A 26,501-nucleotide genomic window follows, 5' to 3' on the forward strand; every position below is an offset into this window, starting at 1 on the left:
CAAAGGCCGTTCTCTGCTTTTCGTGATGACTAACCCAGGTGAGCTGTGTATCATTCTTGTGAGAAGGCTGTCCCATACTGCATGGAGATGGAAGGCTTGTGGGTTTCTTGTTTGTTTGAGGTTTTTCCTCATAAATGTTAACAGGGCTTCTCCTGTTTGATGCACATGTTCATTAAATAAAGCCTACTAAAAGAACAACTGTAGTAAATCAGACCAGAAGTCCATCTAGGACTTCTTTTCTCCCTCCATCCAGGAGAAATTTTTAATGTCTGAAGTAAAAGTTTTTTGAAGTCTAGTGAAAGTATCAGAATGGGTTCTTTCAGCAACAGATGGCAGTTCTGATTCTGCTTGTTTTAAATAAAAAGTGTTGAGGTTTTCTTCCAGCAGTAGTACCTGAAAATGTAAGTGTGCTCTCTGGTTTCTGAGGCGTGTGATATCTGGGATTTTTTGCCAATATGTGTTCCTTATTTTGGTTTTTCTGGGCTCATCCCCCTAAGCCTCCCCCTGCCATAAATTCTAGGTAGAAGATACATTAATAGAATGACAAGTCCTGAAAGCAGAGAGAGGGAGATGTTTAACTGATACCAACGATAAATATTAAAAGTTATTAAATATTATTAAAGGTTCTAATAGTATTGGCCAGATCAGCTCATCTGTAACTAACTGAAAAACATGCATTGGAGAGAGAAAAAGTGTATACTAGTCTCACTGTGGACATCCATGTTTAATTCTGTTTCATAGTAAAGTTAAACACACTGTTCAGAAACACAGCATGGAGAGATATACTGTTCATTTTGAATGCAATTACTCATGAAGGAAAGCGAAGGGATAACCAGGATAATTCCTGAGCTGTTACTACTAACCAGTTGGGGAAATTTTCCTGAGTAAATTCCCTTTCTCAGCAGCCACACTTTTTTAAGCCTGAAAAGTCAGAATTGTAATAATATTCTGTAGGAGCTGAAAAAAGGGTTATGTGTTTGGGATGTTTTCTGGTTTTGTTTGGTTTTGTTTTATGGGGATTTTTATTTTTTTAGTTCCTTGGTTTTCACATGAATGAGCAAAATGCAAGTACGAAATTCTCAACTTCAGAAGACATAATAAATGCTGATTTTTATATGGCTTTAGAAGCAAAGGTGCAATAGTAATTTTTTTTTTACTCTCAGGTACAGTTTTGTACTGTATTTTAAGTACAGTTATACACTTAAAACACAGTTTATGAATCGTAGTGGTTGAGGTTATTTAAAGTGATAAGCTTTCAAAATAGCTTACTGGATAATTATATATATTATGTAATTTGCCAAAGATATCGATCCTTTCATTTTAGGAAGTATTTCTTAGCTTGTGCTGTAGAAACCTGTAGAACAAATTGATTCAGGCTATCGTGATGTACGTAAAATGAGACAAGTGGTAGTTTATAGATGAGAAGTTATTTCCCTGGAAACGTTTGACTTGTTCATACTAAGTAGGTGTATTTAAATATTCTGGAATTAATTTGCATTGCCTATTGAATCTAGGGCTCCTTCATCCCCCCTTTAGCTTAGGTTCAGAAGACTATTGAAATTCAGTGCATACATTGTGAAACCATAGCCAAGTTAATACAAAGTGACTTACACTAACAAGCACGACACTCGATGCGTATCCTCTGTGTTTTAGTCTTTTATTCTCCAAATGTTTCTCATATTCTAGTGAACAGATAAGAAATAATATTAAGTGGGGGCAAGGCAATCCTCTACACTTGTAACAGCTTATATTTCTTTATGTATTCTGGTGTTCAAATTCTGATTCCTGGTGTTTCTGAATGAGCTCTCCTTGTTTGGCGATTTGAATTTGTTTAAAATTTTCATAGCTAACAATGTAGTTTGAATAGGTTTTTGTCTTAGTACAGGTTATACAAACAGTAAATTTGGATCTAAATAAAAATTGATGTAACAATATATAGGTGTTTCCCCCCCCTCCCCCCCGCTTTAAATATTAAAAAAAAGCGCCATCAGAAGGGTAATTTTCAATTGTAACATGCACGTGGTCAGTCAACATATGATTAGTCTGTGCCGGTCTGTATTTTATTTTTGCTGTTATACAGCTTAGAAGTAAATGTTGTTTACTGCACTATAGGTAGTATATTATAGCCAGGTAACCAGTTAATTTCAGTTACAGAATCAAATTGTATTTAGGCATAGTAACCTGCCAAAACTTTTGAGCTAGTGGAGTGATCATAGAATAAGAAATTCTTGAGGGAACCCTAACAGCACTGATGGAGAGTTGAAAAGTTTGTGTTACTGCTACATGATTTCTACAGCTTGGAAACCGTGCAACGATACTGTTGCTTCTCTTAAAAGTATTTCCTAGACCTGAGGAGTTGATACTTTTCCCCCTCAGTTCCTCTGAAACTGAAAAGATGAGACAGATGCCACAGATAGTGTAGTTTTATAGTCACAGTATTTGAATAGAATTGTATTATCATTTTTAGAAAAATTGCCACATAAAACAATTTTTCACATGCTTTATCCTGAAATGGAAATTATACTTCCATTTTTAAAAAATGTTTGTTTCATCAAATCGTTTGGGGGGGGTGGGGGTGTGTGTTTTTTTGTTGTTGTTGTTTTTTCTTTTTTAGCTAACTAGGATGTGGAAAATCAGAACCTATTTTTATTCACAGAAGTTGTAGCATTTCTGTTCTAGGACCTGATCCTTTTTCACACTAAAGTCAAGTGCAAAATTCCCCTTGACTTCAGGGAGAGCTGGATTAGTTTTACACAAAAAGACCAAATTGTCCTCTGGGATAAGGGGAGGCAACTCTATTGAAGTAGACTTCATTAGAGTATAAAATGAAGACAAAGAAGTGTTGCTTGCCTTTACAGGCGATGAAATTGGATCTGTTAGCTCAAACAGCTAGGGTAGTTTAGTTGAATCAAAGACTTTTCCCTTCTTCCAACTCAGTAGTGTAGTTATACTAATTCACTGCATTGAACAGGGAGTAAGATGTTGATTATTTTTGACTACAGATATTTTACAGAACCTCGAATCTGTTTATAAACTCTCTTGTCTGTGGCATAAGAATTAGAAAACTCAAACACCTTATACACTGTTAGAAATGTTAAAGCAGTTTATCCTTAAGTAGCTGAAAGGGGTCAACAAGCAGTTTAAATTTTACTAGGCTTTACATGACAAATTGCATGGGGCTTGGACGTCTTTGTATTTTCAGCATCAGGCTGGCATCCTCTGTGGCTTTTTGTAGCCTTGCTGAGGTGGAAGAGGGCAATTCATTTACACCAGAAGTTGGACTGGATTTTATCCTGTGTGTTTGCTCCTGGAGTAATCCCAGTGATCTCCACAGTAGACAGTAGTTCCTTTGGCATCTTTTTTTTTAAGCTCTACACAGTGGTACTGTGTACACAAACGATGAAAAAATAGTATTTGAAAAATTAACTCAAATACAGTGATTACTTACGTAATAGTCTGCTGTATTTCTTTAAAACGTATCATTTGTCACTCTAGCATATGTTTCTTTCAGTGCTCCTGATATGTATTGGAATCATGAAGTAATTCAAGCCTGTGATTATTTTGACCTAAGCACTGTATGGCTTTCTTGTACTTTCTCTTTGAACTCTCACAAAGGGAAGTGGGGCTGGAACATTGTAATCTCCTTAGAATGATTTGAGAATGAGTCCTTAAATGCTGCTCCACGTTTCTTTATTAACATTTCGCATGTGAAATAAAATCCTCTCCCTGGGAAGAATGCAGATCCACAGAGCTCCTAGCTGTTTAGCATACATAGCTGTGCAAAAATCCCCTCCACAAATAACTGCTACTGCAGTATTTAGCTGGTGTTGGCGGGTTAAGTACTAAACTGAAATTCTCCAAAACACTTGAGGTGCTAAATTTACAAAACAAGACGCAAGAACTTTTTAAGATTAGTCATAGTTAGGAAGCTTATTGAACCACCAGCATCTTCCTGGAAACATCCTGTACTTTTGTCATCTTCAGCTAGCTTCGTCTGTTCATGGTTTTAACTGCTTTTTGGTTTTTAGAAAGTCTTGCTGCAACTTCTTTGTGACTAAGGCGCATTGTCAATCAGTCCTGTCCTCTCCATGCCAGCCAACTGTCCCCTTAATGCAGCAATTCACTTGGATGAATAGTGCTCATACTTTAAGGAGACAATTGCCTACCAGAGAGAGTGCCAAGTTGATTTAACTTTGCACAAGTGTGAAAGAGTTTTTAAACGGATGCTGTCGACTAACATTGGCCCAGGGCTTCAGCTGCCTGGAAATTGTTATAATCTTATTGGGAGTATGTCCAAATTTGTTTAAAGTATTTTAGTCAATCACTTGGCTGCAGAGAGCATTAGTATCCAAGAAACTGTTGTCAGATGATTGTCCTTGGTCTGTTGGAACTACAGTGGACGTGTCCTGGCCAAATGCACAAAACTGCTTTTAAAATGGACTCTTTTTTTGGCAGTACATGACTAAATTGGTGAAAGAATATGGGATTCTTGTTGTAATGTGCTCTTTTGGTTCAGTTTAATGCTAGTGTGTGTTTGAAGCACTTAGATGTATAAAACAGTGTAAAACCACAACTGCAACCTGCCATTACTGTAAGACTTACAGAGCTGAACAACCATTTAGCCAAACCAGCTACTGGATTATCTACTACCTGGGAATGTTTAGAACCGAACAGAATTCAGGTAAGCTGTATCACTTCTTTGCTAGCCAAAATGTTTTGATGCATTTCTGGTTTTAATGGAGATTGAAAGGGTCCCTGGCTTCTAGGTACACGATCACTTGAATGCAGAGGATTTGGTGCTGTGTATTCTTTCTTCTGCAATAGTGTAAGCCCAGGCCTTTTCTTAGCATAGTTTGGCATCTGATGAGTCTTCACTGCACTTCTGAAAGGAAGAGAGAAAGTGAAAAAAGTTAAGTAAAAGATGCTCCCTGAAGTTCCTGTTGTCTCTGTTCCAGGGAAGGTGGGAAATCTGAGAGAAGGAGCTGCTTCTGTCAAGAGTCTGACAAAATACTGGGATTATAATAGATGCATAGAAAGGATGCTGTTAACAAAATGCTTAGTTTAACTGAGAAAAATTCTTATAGGCTAGATGGTTACATGGTATGTCTGGTGAACTTGTATTTTCACAGCCAACAGTAAGTAGCGGGTATATTTGGGGGTGGGGAGGAGGGTGTTTTCCTTGCTTCTCTGACATCATTAGGCTATTACAGCTGCAACAGCATTGCTACTAGTTTAGATACATTTGTGGAGAAAAGAGGAGCATTGTTATTTCAGTGCCTGGCTGGAATCAATAGTTTGTTAAGCAGTGCCATGGAATTGTTAGTTGTTTTAAGGCTATCCCAATTGGTAGATGTGCAGTTATTAATGAGTAAGTATATTGGAAAAAGTGAAGATCAGGAGCTAGAATAATTTCCAAATATGAAAAACTAGGTGTTGATTGGGAGCTGTCAGCATAACATGGATTTATGAGGAGGAAATCATGCTCAATGGCTTTCTGTGATGAGGTGACTGGCTGGGTGGATGGGAGCAGAGCACTGGCTATCTTGATTTTGGTAAGGCTTTCAGCATGTTCTCCCGTACCATCCTCGTAGACTGATGAAGTACATGCCAGGTGATTGAACACTGAGAGTGGCTGGAAATGGGCTGAGCTGCTGGGCTCAAAAGGCTGTCATCCGTGGCACACAGTCCAGCTGGAGGCCAGTCACTACTAGTGTACCCCAGGGCTCAATACTAGTGTCCGTCCTGCTTAACACATTCATTACTGACCTAGGTGGTTACACAGAGGTGCACCCTCAGCAAGTTTGCAGAGGATACAAAACTGTAGAGTGATTGATAGACCAGAGGGTTGTGCTGCGATCCACACAGACCTCAGCAGACTGGAGAAATTGATGGGAAACTCGTGAATTTCGGTAAAGGGAAAAAGCCTGGTGCTGTTCCTGGGGAGGAACAGCCCGAGGCTCCAGAATGTGATAGTGTCCAACCAACTGAAAAGCAGCTCTGGAGAAAAGGACCTGGGGGTTCTGGTGGAAAAGATGTAAAAGAACCAGCAATGTGTGTTTGCAATGAATAAGGCCAGAGAAGTCCTAGGTGCATTAGGAAAAGAGTTACCAGCAGGTCTAGGAAGTGATCCTTCTGCTCGCCCCTGGTGAGGCCACACCTGCATTACTGCGTCTGCTTCTCTACTTCCCAGTACATGAGAGACAGTGGACATACTGGAGAGTCCAACAGAGGGCTGCAAAGAAGACTGAAAGGTCTGTAGCATCTCTTCTATGAGGAAAGCCTGAGAGAGCTGGAACTGCTAAGCCTGGGAAAGAGAAGGGTCAGGGGGATGTTACGTGTATAAATACCTGATGGGGTAGAATAAAGAGGACAGAGCCAGGCTCCTCTCAGGACTGTCAGCTGACAGGACAAGAGGCAGTGAGTACAAATTGTAATACATAAGAAGAGAAAGCGTTGAGTTTTTTATTGTAAGGGTGATACGATGCTGGAACAGGTGATCCAAAAGCATTGTGGAATTTCCGTCCCTGGCAATAACTAAAAACTGGACACAGCCCTAAGCAACTTTGTCATTGACTTGCCTTTGAACAGGGGGGTTGGAGTAGGTAGGCATCCTTCAGAAGTCCTTTCCAACTTCAGCTGTTGTGTGATTTTCATGAAAGGATTTAAGAGGGCCACTACAGTAAGCGTGGTACTTGAAATGAAACAAAACACAGGTGATGAAAAGCAGAATATTTTTGTATGTTTGTTTTGGCAGCCAGAGTTTTATTTTTTTTTTTCTGTCAGCTTTCTTATGACAGCTTGGGAAGGGGGGAGATGACTCTTAGCCAGCTGCATTGTTCTCTTGGTTTCCTAGCTTTCTGCTATTAATATCAAGTATGTGTTTGGCTTTATTGTCTGCTGCATCTTCTCCCCACTCCCATGGCAGCAGTGGTGAGGATACTGTTCTCTGCTGCCTGGAAGACTGAACAGCACCAGAGCCTTTTAAGTCAAGGAAATGTTTTAATTTCTTATTTGGAAAGATATTTTTTCAACATCTGCAATAGGATCATTTTTTTCTCAGTGCTGTAAAACCTGAGGATGTGAACTCTATGTTTGCTTCAATGGTCTGTTTAGTAATGGTGATAAGGTGGTGTGTTTTGTTTGTTTTTTTTTTTTTCTCTCATACGTTTGACTAAGCATACTGAATTGATGAGTTCATGCTGTTCTGTTGGTGTTAGAAATAAGGACTTCCATTAGACTAATACAAAATACAGAGGAGAAAAAGGAGCTGAAACAGTTGATTATGGATTTAAACACATTATTATGTTTAACATCTTACCAATAGAAATATAGTCATAATGAAACCTAGAATTTGAGCTTGTGTCACAGAAAAGCATCTGATCAGTTTACTAAGGTAGGACTTATTTTCAGCTCTTCGTCTTTGGACTTGTGAGTAAAAAATAAGATGAAAGTCAGTCCTGTGCTGAGGAAAAAGTGTGTGAACTTGAACATGAAATTTACAGGTCACTTAGAAACCTTGTGAAACAAACCTGCAACTTCATACAATTGGTGAGGATAAAAATACCTATGTATATTGAAAATTGGTTTGATTTAGTCCATGTCTCAAGTTGTCTGCTCACTGGTTGTAGTTTCCACAGAAGTTATCAATTCCAGTTGTCTAGCAAGATGTTAAAAGTTATACTTCCCTTTGAATACTGTCTCATTTGCAAATGAATAACTATGTTGTCACAAGCTCATTTGTGTTTTCTGGTAATTAGGACAGCTGTTAAACAGTTGAATGGCTACTACTGCGTAGGAGCATATATATGTGGAGCTGAGTGGAAAGATAAGAGAGTTCTTTTACTACAACTAAATATTTGTAGTATTACTCTTGTGGTAAATCTTTATCATTTATTGATCTTCCCAAAGACACAGCTTAAACCTTCTAGGGAAATGAAACAAAACCCACTTACTTAGAGAGGCTTGCTTTTGCACTTATGAAGAAGTACGGCTTTACAAATAGCAAGTAAGGATTATTGTACCATAGATACTAAGCAACAAATGCAACATCTAGCTAAGATAAAAAATCATTTGGTATGGTCTGTAATGTCTTAATTTGAATGTGACACTGATTTTATTTTTATTTAAAACAAAAAAGGCATCAGGAGATATCTGGGGAACTACAGATCAGTAAGCCTGACATCTGTTCCAAGTAAATCAGTCAAAATAATAATGAAGATGACGTGGATAAACAAGATGTATTGAGGAAAACTTAAGAGCCTGCTGTGAAGGGATGTCACGTTTTGCAAATTCGCTGGAGGTTTTTTTGAAGGCAAGCACATGAATTAACTAAGATCTGACAGAAATAGTTTACTTGGATGTCCAACAGGCATTTGACAATAGCCCCCACCAGAGAATTTTGGAGAAACTAAGCAGCCATAGGATAGAGGAAGAGGACTTCATGTGGTTACATTAATGACTAAAATGCAAGAAAGGGTGAATTGGAGTAAATAGAGTAGAGAGGGGTGGAGGGTAACAATTCTCCAGAGTTATATTAGTGGAGAACGTTCAAGTTAATAAAGGATATTAAATAAAAGTGAGCTCATAGCCTTTACTGTGATGGGTAGCAGATGCAAGGCAGACCACTGCGCATGGACTTGGCCAGTTGCTGAGCAATGTCATTAAAATGGCAGATGAAATTTCTCATAAATTGCTTCACATGATGTATTTTGAGGTGCAGAGGAGCAAGCTTGCCTTCTCATCTAAAAAATAATGAGCTTGAAGCTGACTGTTTCCACTAGAATTGGTTAGGAATGAAAGAAAGAATAATGATTATACTTGAATTATCTTATGTAGTTCTGCCCTGATCCCTCCTCTCCCTGTCATCATCTCAAAAAGAATGTAGTTGAAGTTTTAAGGAAGAGTAAATCTGTGGCAATTATCTGTAAGAAAAGCAGCTGAATTCATTATTGTAGAAAAAGTGACCAAGAAGTAGTGTCACAGAATCCTGTAAAGTGTTCAGCAGGTCAATGGGACATAAATAGGGAGTGTTTATTCACTTTTTTTTAGTGCACACGCACTACGAGGTATCTAATGAAACAGCAGCTGATGAATTGAAAACAGACAAAAAAAGGTGTTTCTTGACAGAACATGTTATTAAGCTATAGAATTTCTTGCCTCAGGAATTTAAGGAAGCTAAACATTACATCAGTGCAGAGGGAAACTGCTGTTGCATGGTAGAAGAATCATCAAAGGAAAATACCTCTTCTTGTTCAGGAAATCCTGCTTCTGCAAACTGTTGGGGGCTAAGGGAGTATTCTGGGGAAATATTCCTACATGTTTATTGTGTTCTTACATGCTTCACTTGGTATCTATTATTGGGTGCTGTTGGTGAGAGGGTATTTGAATGGACTTGGAGCTTTGGGTCTTGCTCACTACAGACATTACTTTGTTGTAAATCCCATCCCTTTTTTAAATTTATTTCTCTGTTTCTCATTTTCCAGAATCCTTTCTAGCAGTAGCACTTAAACTTTGGCCCCAAATGGGGTGCTAACCTATTTAGAGGGTGTTTAAATCCACTGGTTACATATTCTTTTCTTTCTGTGAGCTGGTGTATGAAACCAAAGTATAAAATATCCATGAAGAAAGGATTGTGTTCAGAGCAGGGATAGGACTGCAGGTACGTGTAAGTCGATGGTTTAATTTTGTATTACCTCATCCTCTTACTGATGTATAGTATTTTTTTGGTCGTGTAATGGATGCATTTCCAATCGCCTTTCTCTCATGTGCTCCTCACGCAATACAGTGCCTTTAGGGAAAGAGGTTTTTTTCAGTGAATTTTTATCAAACAAATGCATGGTTTGGGTTGTCTGTAGGCTGGTAATTTCTGCTTTTCCTTCAGACTCCTTTGAGGTGATTTTTGTATTGCCTTTCCCTACCCCAGACAATCTAAGACCCTGTATCTCTCTGTTGTATGTGACGAGATTATTGGTTAAAATATACTTCTTTGTGTCTGTAAGATTATTGAAATAATCAGGATACCTCTCTACTTGTAAATGGAAAGTAACATTAAGAGGACATTGTGCTGGACAAATACTGTGTTTGAGAAGATTCATGCTATTTGAAACAAGAGGCTGCTATTTAATGTTGCTGCCCTGCTCCTTTTTTTTAAGGTGTCAGCTGTGCAAGTCAGAGGAAGTTTTACTGTTTGATTTAATCTTAATAATTACTTTGATTTAGCAGTATGCTTTACTGTGTCACTGATTTTTGAATTCTAAGTCCCCTCTTTATGTAGAAATATTAGTAGAGTTTAGGCTGAGTATAGGCAGTTAGTAGACTTAGTAATATATTTTCATCCAGTTACGCATCATTTTATGAAAATATTGGATTCTGGATAGCTTTCTGTGTGTGGTTGCATTGTTAAGATTTGTACAAAGATGTAAGATGGGGGGGGGGGGGGGGGGGGGGGGGGGCGTATTTAAAAGGTGTGCTTATTTTTCCATGAACATTTCTAATGTCGTGCAAGGGGAAAACAGTAACTGTGCTAGTGATTGCACACACAACTTAAGCTAATTCCAGATGCCAATTTAGAACAGTGCTGCTTCTCACCTTGTTGAAGGAAAACTTTACTAGCTTTTTTTGTTGTTGTTGTTGTTGATTCAGTCATAGAAGATGACAACTATTAAGCATGCCATGCAAAGTAAACTTGAACATTAGCAGCTTTGGCTGCCTATACATGAGCTAGTTCTGTAGGCTCCCTTTATAGTCAGTGGAGAGAAATAAGCACTTTCACTGCATGATTCATCTCACCCCCAGATGGATGTCTAAATTTGGAAGATTAATTCCACCTGAAGTCCATTACCAACTATAAATGTCATTAGTTTAAACTAGGGAATTATTTAAAAGGACGCTAGCTTGACTGGCACAGCAGTTGAGTAGAAGTCTACTTTTTATTTCCACAAGTTGTATTTCAGACATTGAAAATCAGCACTCTAGCCTGTTTCATATTTTGTGTTGTTTGAAGTTGCTCTTTTACAGCAGATTTGAAACTTAACAAGTAGGATATATTCACATTACCCAATTTCCAAGCATCTAGCTCTGTGAGGCTGACTAGTCTTGTTGCCAACTGGTTTGATTTTTGGGATGCAGGGATGACGACAGAGACTAGTGTAATGAGAAGAGCAGGGCATATAACACAATTTTTTTTTCTGCTCTTAACTTTCTGTTAAATGTTAGGGATAAAAAATATAATTTTGGTGTCCTTAAAATCATTGCTCCTCTAGAGGAGCCTGTGGCTTTCCACTGGTTGTACAGCAAACCTGTGTAAGGTGGTCCAGCCTTCACATTTTCAGGACAAAAAGGTAACCAGTTTAGATACCTTCCTTAATTTTTGCTTCTGTTTGTCTGGAGCAGGCACTTGGAGTGGCTGGTATCCTTTTTAAGTACTTTCCATGCTGTGCCATGCTTCCTCACTCTGCCATGCTTGAAAACGCTTCACACACCAGCCCCCTCACCCCCTTTTTCCTGTTTATAGTTTTTGATTCCTGTCAGTGGCAATCTCCTCCTCTTTCCTCTTTCTTTCGGGAACTCTGCTTTTTTTGTCATAATACATGGCAACATTATTCTCTTGATAACACTGATCAAATCCCGCTATCAGACTCTATCCTTACACCTGAATCACAGTATCACAGTATGTTAGAGATTGGAAGGGACCTCGAAAGATCATCTAGTCCAATCCCCCTGCCGGAGCAGGAACACCTAGATAATGTTACACAGGAATGCGTCCAGGCGGGTTTTGAATGTCTCCAGGGAAGGAGACTCCACAACCTCCCTGGGCAGCCTGTTCCAGTGTTCCGTCACCCTCACTGAGAAGAAGTTTCTTCTCAAGTTTAAGTGGAACCTCTTGTGTTGAATTAAAAATAAGAAATTATTACAATCCCAGTTCTCTTGTATCATATTGTATTGTATATTGTCTGTATTTTCTATCCTATTTTCTATCCTGTTATGCTTATGTTCAGTTATATATCAAAGGCTGATTTTTTTAAACATTAAAGTATTTTTTTTATTTCCTATATCAGCCTGAACATTCTGGAAAAATAGCATGGAATTAGAAAATAACAAGGTTATGTGTGTCATAGAAACCTGTATCCTTCAAACATTTTCCTCCACCAGATACAAACATAAGAAGGAGTTCCTCATTAGGAATTTAGGGGAAATCAATGGTTGCAAACTTGGAACTGGGATTTCTAACTGGGAGAATGCTGTACAGATACTGTTTGGACTCTTCACTTGTTCCCAAAAAGATGTAAACAGTTCTCAGCTCTCTAACAAAACCAGTAAAAGTCAGAAGTCACAGCTGTGACATGCTGCAGGAAGACAGGAGGATGGATGAAGCACATTGTCAGCCCTTAACACTGGCAGAGCATTTGTCAAATAGAAATTGCCAGGCACTCCTAGAAAAAACACCTGCCTGCAAGAGAGGAACATAAAGAACCCTATGAGTCTTTTACCAGTTGGGAATGGCTGAATAATTCTCCCCACCGCTATTCTGACAGTTTAATGCTGGGTATTGTAGGAGCAGGAAATGCAAACCTGTCAGGTTGTGAGTTAAGGAGCTATTGCTGAGCCCTACACTTGATACTGAACATTGCCTGGGGACAATACCCTTTGTTCAACTAGTTACAACTAGTATTTGGTAGAAATATGAAGTGCTACCTACTCCTTCCCTGTAAGATTGTCCCAAGGAAGTTACTTGCCGCTGTTTTTTCTTGTCTTTTTACTGTGTATTTGGGATATACTGTGTATTGTGCACATCTTACCTGTCTTTACACCAGTCACCGGTGGACTCTGCCTTACTCTGGTAGCCGAAGGTAAAGGTATTTATTCTAATTGTACTCACCCTTGTGGCTGTCACTCTTAGTAGTATTATTTGTGGATAGCAGTGGATTCTGGCAGCAAGGAGTCCACAAATTACTCCAAACAACAGAAACTGGTTTTCAGCAGATTCATTTTGTGTTTAGTCTAGAAAATAATGTTTAAAAATATGCGAAATTGATTCTTAAAGCTAACCTGTGGGATGATCGTATTGAATTGCTTCCTTCTGGAAAGATGACATTTGGAAGCATTAAGTTTATAAAACTGGTGAGGACTTGGAGCAATTTTAAAGTTTAGAAGATTAGCAAAGGAATCCAATTTCTGGTAGATAGGGAGCACCTTTAACTTTCTCTCAGATACAGCTTCCTATTTAAGCCTATGCAAAGTGAGAAGTAGGAGTTTTAACATGTTTGTAAACCATTGGTTTAGATAGTATAAGATGAACCAGAGCACAAATGAATAGGAAAACCACGTGAAAGGACTTAAAAGACCTCTCCCCACCCTCCAGGAGAAACGCGGAGCCAGGCTTTCTCCCCTTTCTCTTGTTTTATGGCAACATGGTAAAATAATTTTTTTTTGATTTTTTTTTTTTTTTTTAGTTTGTTTTCAGTGAATAGTTGGGTTTATTGAAATTTTCAGTTGGAACTGTCAGATCTTCAGCAAAGTATGTATTTTAGCTGGCTTAAGCATGCTGCTTATTTTTGTAGATAAGAAGTTCTGCCATTGTAATGGTTCTATAAGGCAGCATCAATTCTATTCAAGTATTGTTAATTTGTTGTTTCTTTCATTATTACTCATAACCTAAATTCTTCTGACATGTGACCAAAATTTGAATAACTCGTGGAAGTTACTGAAGAATAGGTTGTTTGATATGCACACTGCTGCTCAATCCCTAGTATCTTCCCCCACCCTTCAATTTAACATTTAATTAAAATGGAAATTGTGCTTCCTTCTGGCAATACTTTTGGAGTCAAAAGAGTATTACTAAAAGCTCCTCTTACTGGTCAGGAACAAGAAGATCTGCTACTAAACGGCAGTTATTTACCCCAGAGAGAGTCTTTAAGTATACACTGTGTACTCCTCAAAATAAAGTACCGGAATGATTGAGAACATGAACCGGCCAAGGCATTTTGCATACCTATTTCATAGAGCATTATCTGAACCTGTCGATGAGAACTGCAGGATGTCTTTGTACTGGGTTGTACCCTGTTGTAGGTTAACAGTTTTTACCTACATGAAATATGACAAAACTGTTGCTCTTTTCTTTGGTCTTTGATATTCTGATCCTTCTTTAAAGAGAACTTGTAGCACTCTAGTTGTTGTCTTAGCATCTCTTCACTTTCCTCTTCACACCCTTCTCTCATCTATTCATGTTTTATTTTGTATCCTGTAGAGTGACTTAACTATCAAAGCTATTGGTTGTGTTCACTGGTTGTGTGATTGTGTGGAGAGTAGTGACTGATAATGTGTTTTACATGCCGCTGGCTCATTCGTGCTTGAATTGCATTGTGTGTATGGTAAGAAGTAATATGAGCTAGAAAATGCTAAATCAGAGGGAAGGCCCATTGCCAAATATGGAAAACCTTTAAAAAAGGTGAACAGAAAAATTATGTCATCCTTAATGTAGATGTCTGAAGACCTCAATGTTTTTCAAGCTGTATTTAATAAACCTCCCATCACAGGGAATGCTGAGATGGTTCCCTTTTGTTTCACTCCATCCGTCAGGAAAAGTTTGTCTTTCACCTCTTTTTCAGGAATGCTTTTATGAGCTGTGGTTAAATCCCTTTCAGCAGTTTTAAGTGGTAGAGGAAAAATCAAGGGAAGAAGAATCTAAAGGAAAGCCACTAGGAAGGGAATGCAGTGTGGTTTTCCATTACATGCCATCACTGCAGGTTTGGTACACCCAGTACATGTCACTTTTAATTGCTAGTCTGGAACTGGAAAGAGTTCAGTCTTATGATTCCTTAGGCAAATGAGACAACAGGAATGTGAGAGAAAGTAACACCTTGCTTTGGAAAAAAAATAATGAAATTTAGTTTGGGCTTGACTTTTGGGGTTTTTTTGGAAGCAGGCTTACAAAATCACTTGCAAAATGTCCACCTTCAGAACAAAAGTTTTCTGACTGTAACCTACAAATAAGCCAGTTTTGCTTCCCAAGACAAGAGGAAAGCAGGTGCTTTCCCTCTGCAATGTGTTTGCTGAGGTGCAGCAGAAATGTCTCTTTCCTGCAGAAGCAGATGACCTTGGTAGGTAGAGCTGCTGCGTGCCTGAGCTCCGTGTATGTTGCAAAACACAGTGCCAAGTGCTTGCAGCATAGATGATGAACAGGGAATGGAGTATTGGAGATAATTATACCCTGGGTAGGGTAATGGTGAGACTGTTACTGTGTCCTGTTGTTTCTATTTTCAGATGAACAATAGATCTGTTGGGGTGCTTTTTTCCCCCCAAAATTTGTCTCACAGCTCCACTGTTGGATTAATTTGGATTAGTTAAGTCATGCCTGCTTAATACAGCGAAATTATTGTACTCCTAGCAAGAAGGATGTGGACTGTGCTTTCAGGATGTAGGAATTTCTGTTCTAGGGACAGTGGCTGCTGCCAAAATAAATACTAGAGGTTCAGATGGGCCCATGTGAACATCATGAAGTTGAAAAAGGTAAAGGGCAAGCTTCTGTACCTGGGTCACAGCAATCCCAGGTATCAATACAGGCTGGAGGAGAAACAAATTGAGATCAGCCCTGCAGAGGAGGACCTGGAGTGTGGGTACTGGTGGATGGAAAATTGGACCTGACCCAGAACTGTACGCTTGCAGCCCAGAAAGCCAACTGCATCCTGGGAACATAAAAAGAAGTGTGGCCACCAGGTTCAGGGAGGTGCAGCCCCTCTGCTTGGGAGATGCCACCTGGAGTACTGCAAAAGCTCTAGTGTCCACAGTATAAGAAAGGCATGGACATGTTAGAGCACATCCAGAAGAGGGCCACAAAAATTACCAGAGGGATAGAACACCCCTTGTATGAAGAAAGGCTGAGAGAACTTGGATTGCTAGAGCCTAGAGAAGAAGAGGCACCAGGGAGACTTACTATGGCCTTTGAATATATAAAGAGAGCACATAAGAGGTGGAGAGAGACCTTTTATCAGGGCCTGTAGTAACAGGACAAGTGTAATAGTTCTAAACTGAAAGAATAGATTTACATTAGGTATGAGGAAGAAATGTTTTATGATGAGAGTGGTGAGGCCCCAGAACAGGCCAGAGAAGTTGTGGATACCATGTCATTGGAAGTGTTCAGGGTCAAGTTGGACAGGACTTTGAGCAACCTGATCAGTGAAAGATGTCCCTGGCCATGCCCATGGTCTGCTTACACAGGGAATAGAAACAGGGTGGTGTCAGGGCTCCAAGGCAAGGGTGTAACAAGACTGCTGGCTGGATATTTGCATTAAATTCAGATGGGACACAAGGCATGTACTTTTAGTGGCTACTGTGGACTTGCCCAGTGTGGGTGAACTTTTCATACAGGTCACTTTGAACGAATTTGAGCATGTGCATGCATTCAAAACCATGAAGAGAAAAATTAATTTAGTGCAGCCATATGGCCTCTATTGTGCAAGATGCCTGACAAGCTAATTAAGGTAATTTCTCCTGGTCTTCTTGTCTATGAATGCTATTATATCTGTCAGTATGGAAAGCAGTGCAATAGCAGTAATGATAGCTGTTAGGGTAATAATTCTTGTTTAGTTAAAACATCATCCAGCTCTTCCATTTTAATAAGGATGTTATTTAACAGTTGTCTTACTTGTTTTTTTTTTGTTTAGTTTTGAATTTCTTTACAATTTAATTGTACTTTTCACTTGTTTTTTTATGTAAAAAGGAAAACACAAGCTATTGAATCGTGAAGAACAGTGTACATGTGTGGTTGTAATTGTTTATACATACTTTGACTTTTTATTTTAGTCAAAAAGCTGGTATTTTCCAGCTGGCTTCTTGAAATTCCTGTTGTTCAGCAAAGAGCTAATTGCTGAAGGAGATCTGGGTATGTGGCCTTTGAATAAATGAGTGGCAGCATTTTGTCAGTAATTGGATTTAAATACTTTAATTACTGATTTTTCTTTACTTGCTAATAATGTCAATTATATTCGGATAAAAAAAGCATTGAGAATAAAGGGGAATTTGCTTTCAACTTAGTGTGACATTTGGCAAACAGTAGCTGAGAAAATTCATCTCAACAAAGCAGGTATGTGCGAATGTTAAGTAACAGCATGTCAAACACCAAATAAATTACTTCGAAGTTCCATGAGATTCCCTAGCAGTATTCCTGTGCTATAATGTGGGTGGATATAAATCATCTATTATAGGTCTTTTTTTGATTAATCGTCCCAATTCCTGTGACTGTTCCTTTCCTTTGTGTTTCTGAGTTGATTAAATGAATTTGCAACTGGTTTCTTGCTGATACTGAATTCCTCTGTCATCTTAAAATGTAATTGCTACTTCAGCTCTGTCCCCAGCTGAAAAGATGAAAAATACTGTAGTTTCATATTAATTTCAGTATCTCTGAATTTTGGAAAGTTGGCAGATGTTGTAGTCCATTTTTCATATATGTTTTCACAGATGAACTTTGAAAGAAATTGCTTCCTAAATTATCATAGAATTTTTCAGAACAAAAATTGCAGCAAATTCTTCTTTTACCATGTAAGTTTTACTTCACTTTTTCTGTAATGCAGATGTCCCTTGGGAAGGCAGTTTGCATGCTTCCTGCTGCTGTGAGACCCAGAAAACAGAACATAGAAGTTGCTCTTCGAATAACTTTTGGAGTTATCTTTTCTTGGAAATAATACACTGAAATAGAACAGTTGAAAGCTGAATGTATGAAAATGTTCTGTGGTACCAAGCATACATTTTGTTGTTTCCCTAATAGGATTTAATGGAAACAAAATTTTTCTATTTATAAATTAGTTCCTAAATCCTGTCTGAAATGGGCTAGATAGTTTTGGCAAGGTATGACATGCATCTTACTGTCATCTGAAACAATCTTGAATGTATAAGACTTCTTGAATATATGAGCCTTTTAGTTTTCAATATAATTATTATTTATAAAATACTAAAAATGGCTATTACACTGAAACAAAAACCCAGAATTGTCCTTTTCTGCTTACATTTATTTATTGACTCTGTACTAAACTGTTCAGGACAATGGAGCACCAGTAATGCTGTCTAGACAATATATCGGTTGTTTGTCTGTGATATCATCTGTTGTCAGAGAAAATGTCTTTGTGTGGTAAAGGCTTGAAATTGTATGGCTAGACATTGTAACTCTAACTTAAAAAATGGTCTCACGTGTATGTATTATATATTATAAGCACATAAAATTGCTTTTGCAAGTCTGATATTTTAGTTAATCCCTCCCTTGTGACCTTGATTGCTGGAATAAAGAAAATTAATCCATCAGGTTGTGTATCTTATCAGTGTTGTATATCTTGCATCATCTGCCTTAGGTTCATCAGTGGAGTTTTTCTTGGATATACAAAAGCACAAATTATTTTTCACTCTTTGTGGATGTGAACAGTGTGCCAACTTCACTGAAAATCCAGAGCAGATCCCGAAAACAAACTTTCTTAAAATAGAAGTTCTATTTAGCCATTGATAGGGTTTTTTTAAAAAAAATAAGTGTAACCATTTAAATTTTACATATTTCATCTTCTCTGTTCTGCTTTGGAAGTTCGAAGCAGCTCCCTTTGGCTGTCAGTCAGGTACCCCCAGCAGGCGCTGTGCCTACTGCAGTTGGGTTTGGGGTATAGGGTTTTGGTGGGGAGCAAAATGTTCTGGTTTGGGGTTGTTTTCTTTTCTCCCCAGCATCACTTTTCTTTTGTGTTTTCTGTTGCCTTGCACACAGGGAAGGCAGTTTCAAGCTGAGGTGGAGATTGCTGGTGTTGAGCAACTGAGTCCTTAGTCTCCATTTGGCTGTGGACTTTGAGCTACAGATTGGTGGAAGTCGGAGCTATCTGTGCTCATCCTGCTCCTCTCATCTTCTAAGGCATTTCCTGCTGGTTACTTATTCTACAGAGAGACAACCTTACTCATTGTCAGAGTTCATGACAATGGTGACGGAAGAGCTCCTGTTTATAGGCAAAGGCCACTCTGAAAGGATACTGAACTAGAACATCTTTGGTTAGAAGAGTCTTTAAAATTGCAGTACGCTTGCTGTAGTAGGAGTCTGTCTTTCCTTACCATTTGCCGCTAACCACTTAAATGCAGTTCCTGCTAATCCTGTTTTCCAGGTAGTGTTTTGAGGTCTGATGTTCCTGCAGAGCACAGTTGTACTGATTTTGTCAGCCAGGTAGCTAGCTCCTTCAGTTGAAAGATCAGTCTCAATGTCTAATCTAATGCCAATTTAAAATTCTGTTTCCTGTATAAAACTTAAACAGAAATACGTAATCTTTCCAACAGCTTTTAACTCTGAAATGCAAAATGTCCAACTAGAAAAGCAATTTTATACTCGTTTTTCTCTCTTTGTACAGAGTCCTCTGGGTTTGCTAGCTGTAGCTTGATTAGCAAACATTCTGGGGTTTGTGATGCTTCTATGAAATGAAAAGCATTACCACAGCAGCCACAGAATTTTTCCTTGAATATGTTTCTATAGACATGATAAAAGTATGGTTTGGTCTATAGAAACATTAGAATCAAAAATCTCAGATTGCATTAGTCGGTGATGAAGATATTTTTCTGGGTTGAACTGAAGATGTGTGGTAAATGTTGAAATTCTGGTGACCTAAATCCTTGCTTCGGTGTCTTTGTTTTTTGCTTTTTTTTTCAATGCTTCTTCCTTCACTTTTTTGCTCCTTACTAGATCATTGATTACAAGGTCATGTCAGCTGCACTTTAAATGCATAATGATACAGACTCTCTAAGGTCTCATTACACTAATGTTATCGCTAAGTATAAAACTGAATCCAGTAGAACATCATTCTTTGAAATGCCATAGGTTGTTCATGGTAAAATAAGCAAACTTTATAATTTGGCAGCTCTGAAATTATATCACATGATAAAAACTGCATCATTTTTTAAAATTGCATATGCTTTGCAGAGAACACAAGGCAATTCTTTATTTTCTTTTAAAAACATGCTGGGTTGCCTTTTAGATAAGAAAGCTCACCCATATTTTTATACCAAAGCAGTGACCTGTTAAAGATGGACTGAATTAGCTGTATATTATGGTATTGGCCAGAGGGGTTGTTGGCCTCTTTTCTGGTTATCTTAATTTCTTTCAGTCTATGTCACTTTTAATAAATGAGTTTCCAATACCACAGCCTGAAACCAGCTGTTTGGCAGATGCTCTGAATTGTTTGCCTAGTGTTCAAAAAGCTGGTATATAGGTTGCATGTCTCCAGTGACATATGGAGTCAGCTCGCACTTGTTTGAGCAAGTAGTCAGCTGTTGGCTAATAGATCCATTAGCTAACTTTCCACAGATATCCTGTCCTCATCATTACATGAAATTTTAATAACTTTCTATCATGACTTCAGTTGAAAGTTTTGAAGACATTTGTTTCACACTTGAGAAGTGAGGATGCCTCTTTTCTTGACAGAAAAAAAGAAATACTTACTTTTGCTAATGCTGAGAAGTGAAGGTAGAGTAGTGGAAATCTTGAATTTTTTTTTTATTATCAATTTTGGCTCAAATTCTTTTTTGTATTATGTAGCATGGAGGGTTGGCTTTTTGTTGGTTTTTTTTAGGCAGGAGAATATTTGCAGTCTTGCTTTATCTGTCTAGAAAGACTTGACTTGCTTGTTCTTTTAACTCGACTCATCATACTGAAAAATTACTTGTGTGCTCTTTTTGGCCATATGTGTACAATTTCAGTAGTCAGAAGGAATGGAAAAAAAAAATGTTGCAACCCATCCTTCCCCTTAGTGATTTTTCTTTTGCCCTTCCTCTTGCATTTAGTTCATGTACAGTTTTAGTACCTGGTTTAGTTTAGAGGCTGAAAGGAGAACAACTGCCTAGAGTGTCTTTCTCTTTATGGCATATCAGAATGGCTACATGCGGTCACCGTTTCTGGCCTTACATCATGACCAAGTCTCCAGAAGCATCTGGGCACATGTTTTATCATGACAGAAGTGAAAGATCAGAAGAGTATCTCCAGCTGGCCCCAAGTGGAAAGTCCTCATTTTTCTTGTGTTGTTTTTGGTGGTTTGCTTGTTGGGTTTTTGGTAGGTTTTGTTTGTTTGTGGGGCTTTTTGTTTTGTTTTGTTTTGTTTTCCTAGTGAAGGGGTTTTATTACCAAATTAATTGCAGCAAGTGAAACAAATGTGAGGCTCTCACAGCTTTTGGTCTTCAGAGTTTCAGTGGCTAAAATCTAGCCCTCAAAATCTTGATGCTGGTGGGTAGAGTAAGGTAAGGAAATGAATATGGTGTTTAGAGGCATTTGCAGACTGCTTTGCTCTGAGGCAGGTGGCTGTTACAGATTGCCAGTTTATCCACCTGTGTTAAAATCACCTCTTTCAAAGAAAGCTCTAGCATCTTCCTTCACGCCAGTGGGAGATCTTTCTTTGTGTCCCAAGGAGAACCAATGAGTAGGTAACTTCTGTAACTATCGACTGGAAAGAGCAAGCACACACTGAATGAACAAGTGGTTCCTTTGTGACACCCACCTCTCAGACCTTGGTGGCTGAGTCTGCAGACACCCCGAGTTTTTGGTATCCTGGGATATGATGGCTCTTGAGGAAAAACTTAACTTTCGTGGGCTGGTAGGTCATCCTTCTAAAAGGAAAGAGAAAAGAAAAACAAACACAGACTTTACTGGGTACACTTTTCAATTGTTGCTGAACAAAGCTTTTCATGTGATCTAGCACTGCTATAAAAAGGAGTTGGGAAGATAAGAGGGCAGCATTGACTTTCTTGGAGATCTCTTGTTTGGCAGAAGGTTTATTAAGTATCCTCTGGCATTGTCTCAGGTGTTTGTAGAGTATTGAACAACAATGAACTTTTGCCCTTTGTATGACTTTTCCAAAAAGCCCAAGTCAAATTAGATGTCTCATTTGATGACTGTTTCCTGGAGTACTGTCATTCTTTCATTGATTTTTGTGGGCAATCTGCTAACCTTCAGATGTCCTTCCAGTAGTCTTTCAACTACTGTTTCTTCTTGAAAATCTTCTAACATGTGATTGTTTTCATCTAGAAAGCAGAACAAAAGATCTGTGCTTTTTAGTCCATGGCTTTCTGAACATGGTTTCCTGGTAGACTTCAAGCAGGCTGACTCCTAATCCCTTCACCAAACGCATAGACATGCTGATGAGAATCAGTAGACTAAGAGTATTTGTTTCAAAGAAAGAACAAGGTGCTGAAGTTAATCAGGTAGTTTTATTCAGGCACCAGTCTGGTCTAAAATAATGACTTAACTAATGGGAAATCAGTGGCTTGGGAATAATTTACCTTGGGCCAGTGTTTCTTTGAATAGATGGACTTCTACAGAGCAAAGAGGAGCTTGTCATATGTATCTGTTTCTAGAAAGAGTGCCATGAAATTAAATGACAGAAATGTATTATTTATATTTTGTTGCTGGTCAAACAAAGGGTGATAAAAATAGTTACAAACTTATTTCAGTTACATACATTTTTTCGTAACAAATGCAGTACCAGAATAATCAAATCCAACATTCCATACCAGCTGCTTAGGGATTATTTTTTTTTCCTTATCCAGTAATGTATTACAAGACTAAACAGTAATAAGTCTTTGGGTTTTTCCCCCCATAGGGTGGGCAATCATTTTTCCCTTCCCTACCAATCAGTCTTGTTTGGTTTATGTCATCTTCCCTCCCCTCATTCTTCTAATTTCTCTTTATAAATGCATACGCAGTATTTTGTAGTAATTCCACCTACTTTTTTTCCTTTTAAAAGCGAAGGAGTTTGCTTCCTTAATTTTGTTTTGTGGGTATGTGGCTATAAAAGTAGAGCTTTTAAATTTTTCTCTGTGGATTTCTGAATGTCTTTCTCTTTGAAGTGCTGATTAAATCTCTGTTGTTAATCTCATTAACCCCTGAAAGAAGATTACTTTAACAGTGAAGTGGCTGGGGAGGGGAGAAGCAAGGGAGAGGCTATTTCTGTAGAATGAATTCAGGTCTTCAGTAAGGGCTTTTTTGTGTGGCACTCAAGTGTACCAATGCTAACTTCTTGCTGCTAATCACAGCTTGTGTGGGTGAGCACATAACTGTCAATAGCAGTTGTAACTGCAGTGCAGGGTAGCTTTGATATTGGCCATTTGGCCAAATAAGCAATACCGTGGGCAGAATCCAGCAGTTTTACTGGACTTGGGAAACGGTTTCATTCATTCATTCATTTATTTATTTTTAATCTTGAAGTCTTATCAGCCTGTTACAGGTTAACCAAATGCCAGAACTAGGGGAGGAAAAATATTTGTGATGAACATTTAATCATACAAATATCCATACATTTCCCTTTTAATCTACTTTATTAATATAAATAGTGTACTGGACTTCCCAGTCATGCATGATGCTAAAGTTTCAGCCAAAGGCAATGAGTAGGTGCTGTTATCGAAGACATTTTTGCAAAGGTGATTGGACTTTTACTCAGTGTTAGCAGAAAACTTGGCAGTTTTACAGAGCCAAAGAAATGGGCCTCTGAGTGAAGCAAGCATTCAGCATAGGCAACTACATGGCAAGAAAAAGAAGTGGCTCAAATTACAGAATCTATTTGTAGTGGTAGAGAGATTAAAAGCATGTGACTGGGCATTTGATCGACTTGTATCGTGAATTGATAACTGGCTTTTCTACTGTAGAGTGTAGGGTGCCTTTTGTAAGATATTTAGACACATTACATTCTTCATGCATGCAGTTGAGTCTTGTTCCATTGATGTTTTTGCACAATTAGTAAATGGGCAATAGTAGCATCAGAAGTGGAAAAAAAAAAAAGTGTTATTTTTGTGATGATTCATTATTCTGTGTAAAACTCTCAGGTGAAATTTGTAAAAATGCCTTTATTTGACTTTGTTCGTGCTTGTTTCAGCACCAGTAATGGTTTTATATTGCAGCATTAGGGGCTGACTTGGCAGAGTGAATATTCTTAATCTTTATGAGCAGTAAATTTCATATGATGTTTCACCAGCTATGGGCCTCCTTCTTTCCAGTAACTCTGATTCACAGTTCTTGAGGAAATTAGAGTATCTTTTCTGTTGTAACAGTTGGTTATACAAGGGTATTAATTTCTCTCAGTGTGACTTAATGTTAAGATAGTATTTGTTCAGAAAGATTTACTTTCTTCCATTTTTTTGTGTGCGTAATAGTTAACAAGGTAAGAGGGAATTGAAAAGGAAAAAAATAGTTAAACACACAGTGGGAAACACTGTTTCCCTTATTGTTATTTAGACCATGTGAAACTGTTGTTATAGTTACCAGAACACTTGTTTTATTGCTTTCAGACTGGTTTTTGGTGGTGGTTGGTTGGTTTTAATTGTGGTTTTCTTGTCTGTTTCGTTAGATAATGTGGAGCAGCTGATTTCCTGGTTTTGTGGAGGGTTCTCCTTTCAGAGTTAAAGTAGAGTTTTAACTTTTCCCCCTGCAAGAATACAATAATTTCATGCCACACTAGCACTGCATCTAATAGAGACTCCTGCTTACTTCCTGATTTGTTTCCCGTCTGAGATAAGCCAGAGAATGCCTGCCATCCATTGTCACCAGCTGATGAATGGCAGGTGGTGATTTCTTAAGACTCAGTAATTCTAATTGTTGGTGATATGTCTCTTCTCTGATCAGTTGCATCAGCAGGGAATAGGTGTCCCCCTAGTAGACAGCTCTGGCACAGTGGGAGCTGGTGGCAGTCTTGGGTTGTCAGCTATAAATTGTCACCTGTCCTGGTAGAGTTCAGTTTCTAAACCACTGTGGATGTTGTAATTACTTTTCTAAATTATTTTTCTAATTCGGATTAGACTAAAGCGTGACGCTCTCCTGTGGTCATGAATATGCCAGGTTTGGTTTTGAGCTTCGTTTTGGGGGGCTGGCAGTACCTGAAAACTTTTCTCTGCATCTTCAGATGCCCTAGTTGTAATACCACCAGCTGGTCAGGACCTGATGGTACAGGTGCTTAAAAAAGAAAGTGGGAATGCCCCACTTCTTTTCTTTAATTGCTTTGGATAATTGACTGGATTTGTCACATCTGTTCCCCCTTCACCCTGCTACTGAAGTCTTCAGTGTCTTTTCCTCACCTCATCTGTTGCCCAGTTCCCTCTTTCTCCCCCCTTCCCCCTCTTTTCTCTTTTACCACTTGCAGTCCACCAAAGAACTGGGATGAAGAATAATCCAAATGTGCTGCTAGTATGTGAAGCTGTAAGGGAAAATAATGGGGTCGTCTCTATTCTGGGAATGGTTTAGATTTTGTTCCAGATCACTCATTGGAGTTTATAGTCTGCATGCATTAGCAATTGCTGTGGGTTGTTTGGTGCTTTTTTAAACAGTAATAAATCAGCATTTTTAGTAACCTTTTGGGAATCCTCTGTGTTGATTATCAAACGACACAACATGGAGGTGAATTCTTTTTTGTTTTTTTTTCCCTTTCCTTCTTACAGGAGCAAACATGGGGTGCATCAAAAGCAAAGAAGATAAAGGTCCAGCCATGAAATACAGAACTGATAATACTCCAGAACCTGTTATTTCCCATGTCAGCCATTATGGATCAGACTCCAGCCAAGCAACACAGTCACCATCAATAAAGGGATCAGCAGTTAATTTTAATAGTCATTCCATGACTCCTTTTGGAGGGCCCTCAGGAATGACACCCTTTGGAGGAGCATCATCTTCATTTTCAGCTGTGCCAAGTCCATATCCTAGTACTTTAACAGGTGAGTGTTACATAAAATGGTGTTATTATAATTTATTATTAAAGCTTGACAGTCATGTTAAAAAATAATATGATCCCTTGCCACACAGAAATAAATTGCAAGTTTAAAATAAATTACCTTTTTGGGATTTCTGATTTTCAGTATCTTTATTACTCAGGTAATAATTCAGCCCATATTCGGCAGTGACTGGCTTTTGGTTTGGAGGGGGATTACAATCACAGCACAGAGAAATTTAAGACTTATTAAAAGTAATAATGGGAATAGTTGATCAAATTGTGTTGAAAGCTCTAGGTTGTTGAAGGAATGCACATGGGATAATGGCCATTAACTTTTGGAGAGAGGTGCAAAGTGAAAAAAACTTCAAATTCAAAAAATTGGGGGATTTTAACCAATTTCAGATTTACTTGATTAGCTGTAAATTACCTATATTAATGTAGCATTGAATCTCTTCATTTATAAAGGTAAACAGATTATGCAGTATATTCTGTGTATTTTACTGTATGAACAATATGTGTGAAACAAATATCAGAATTCTCATTGTTGGTGGTCATATTAAATCCAGAGTTGAAAATGTAAAAATAGAATTTACAAGGTGCAAAGACCTTAGCTAAGATTAAAATACTGTATCTTCAGAGAGTTTATAAGCAACATACAAGTTTGATGTTATAAACCTACCTTTATAGCAGAGTCTTAAAACTTCATTACAAAAATACTGATTTTGTTCACATGGCTAATTTCGGTAGTTTTGCTAGATATTTTTGAGAGGAAGCTTTGAGAGAGAAGAGTAATTTATTCTAGAAGATTTGCAC

General features: G+C 38.2%; 1 protein-coding gene across 1 annotated transcript in view; it reads left to right on the plus strand.

Moving 5' to 3' along the window:
- Nucleotides 1-26,501, plus strand: part of YES1 (YES proto-oncogene 1, Src family tyrosine kinase) — a 50,992-nt gene that overhangs the window by 6,599 nt on the left and 17,892 nt on the right. Inside the window, exon 2 of the mRNA XM_057397595.1 lies at nt 25,420-25,692. Coding sequence (XP_057253578.1) covers nt 25,428-25,692 — 265 coding nt within the window. The 5' untranslated portion in view covers nt 25,420-25,427. The remainder of the gene's footprint in view (nt 1-25,419; nt 25,693-26,501) is intronic.

Source organism: Pezoporus wallicus, unplaced genomic scaffold, assembly GCF_028554395.1.
Source record: "Pezoporus wallicus isolate ANWC-B61680 ecotype Strahan unplaced genomic scaffold, APGP_CSIRO_Pwel_v1 contig_227, whole genome shotgun sequence".
Classification (NCBI taxonomy): Eukaryota; Metazoa; Chordata; class Aves; order Psittaciformes; family Psittacidae; genus Pezoporus; species Pezoporus wallicus.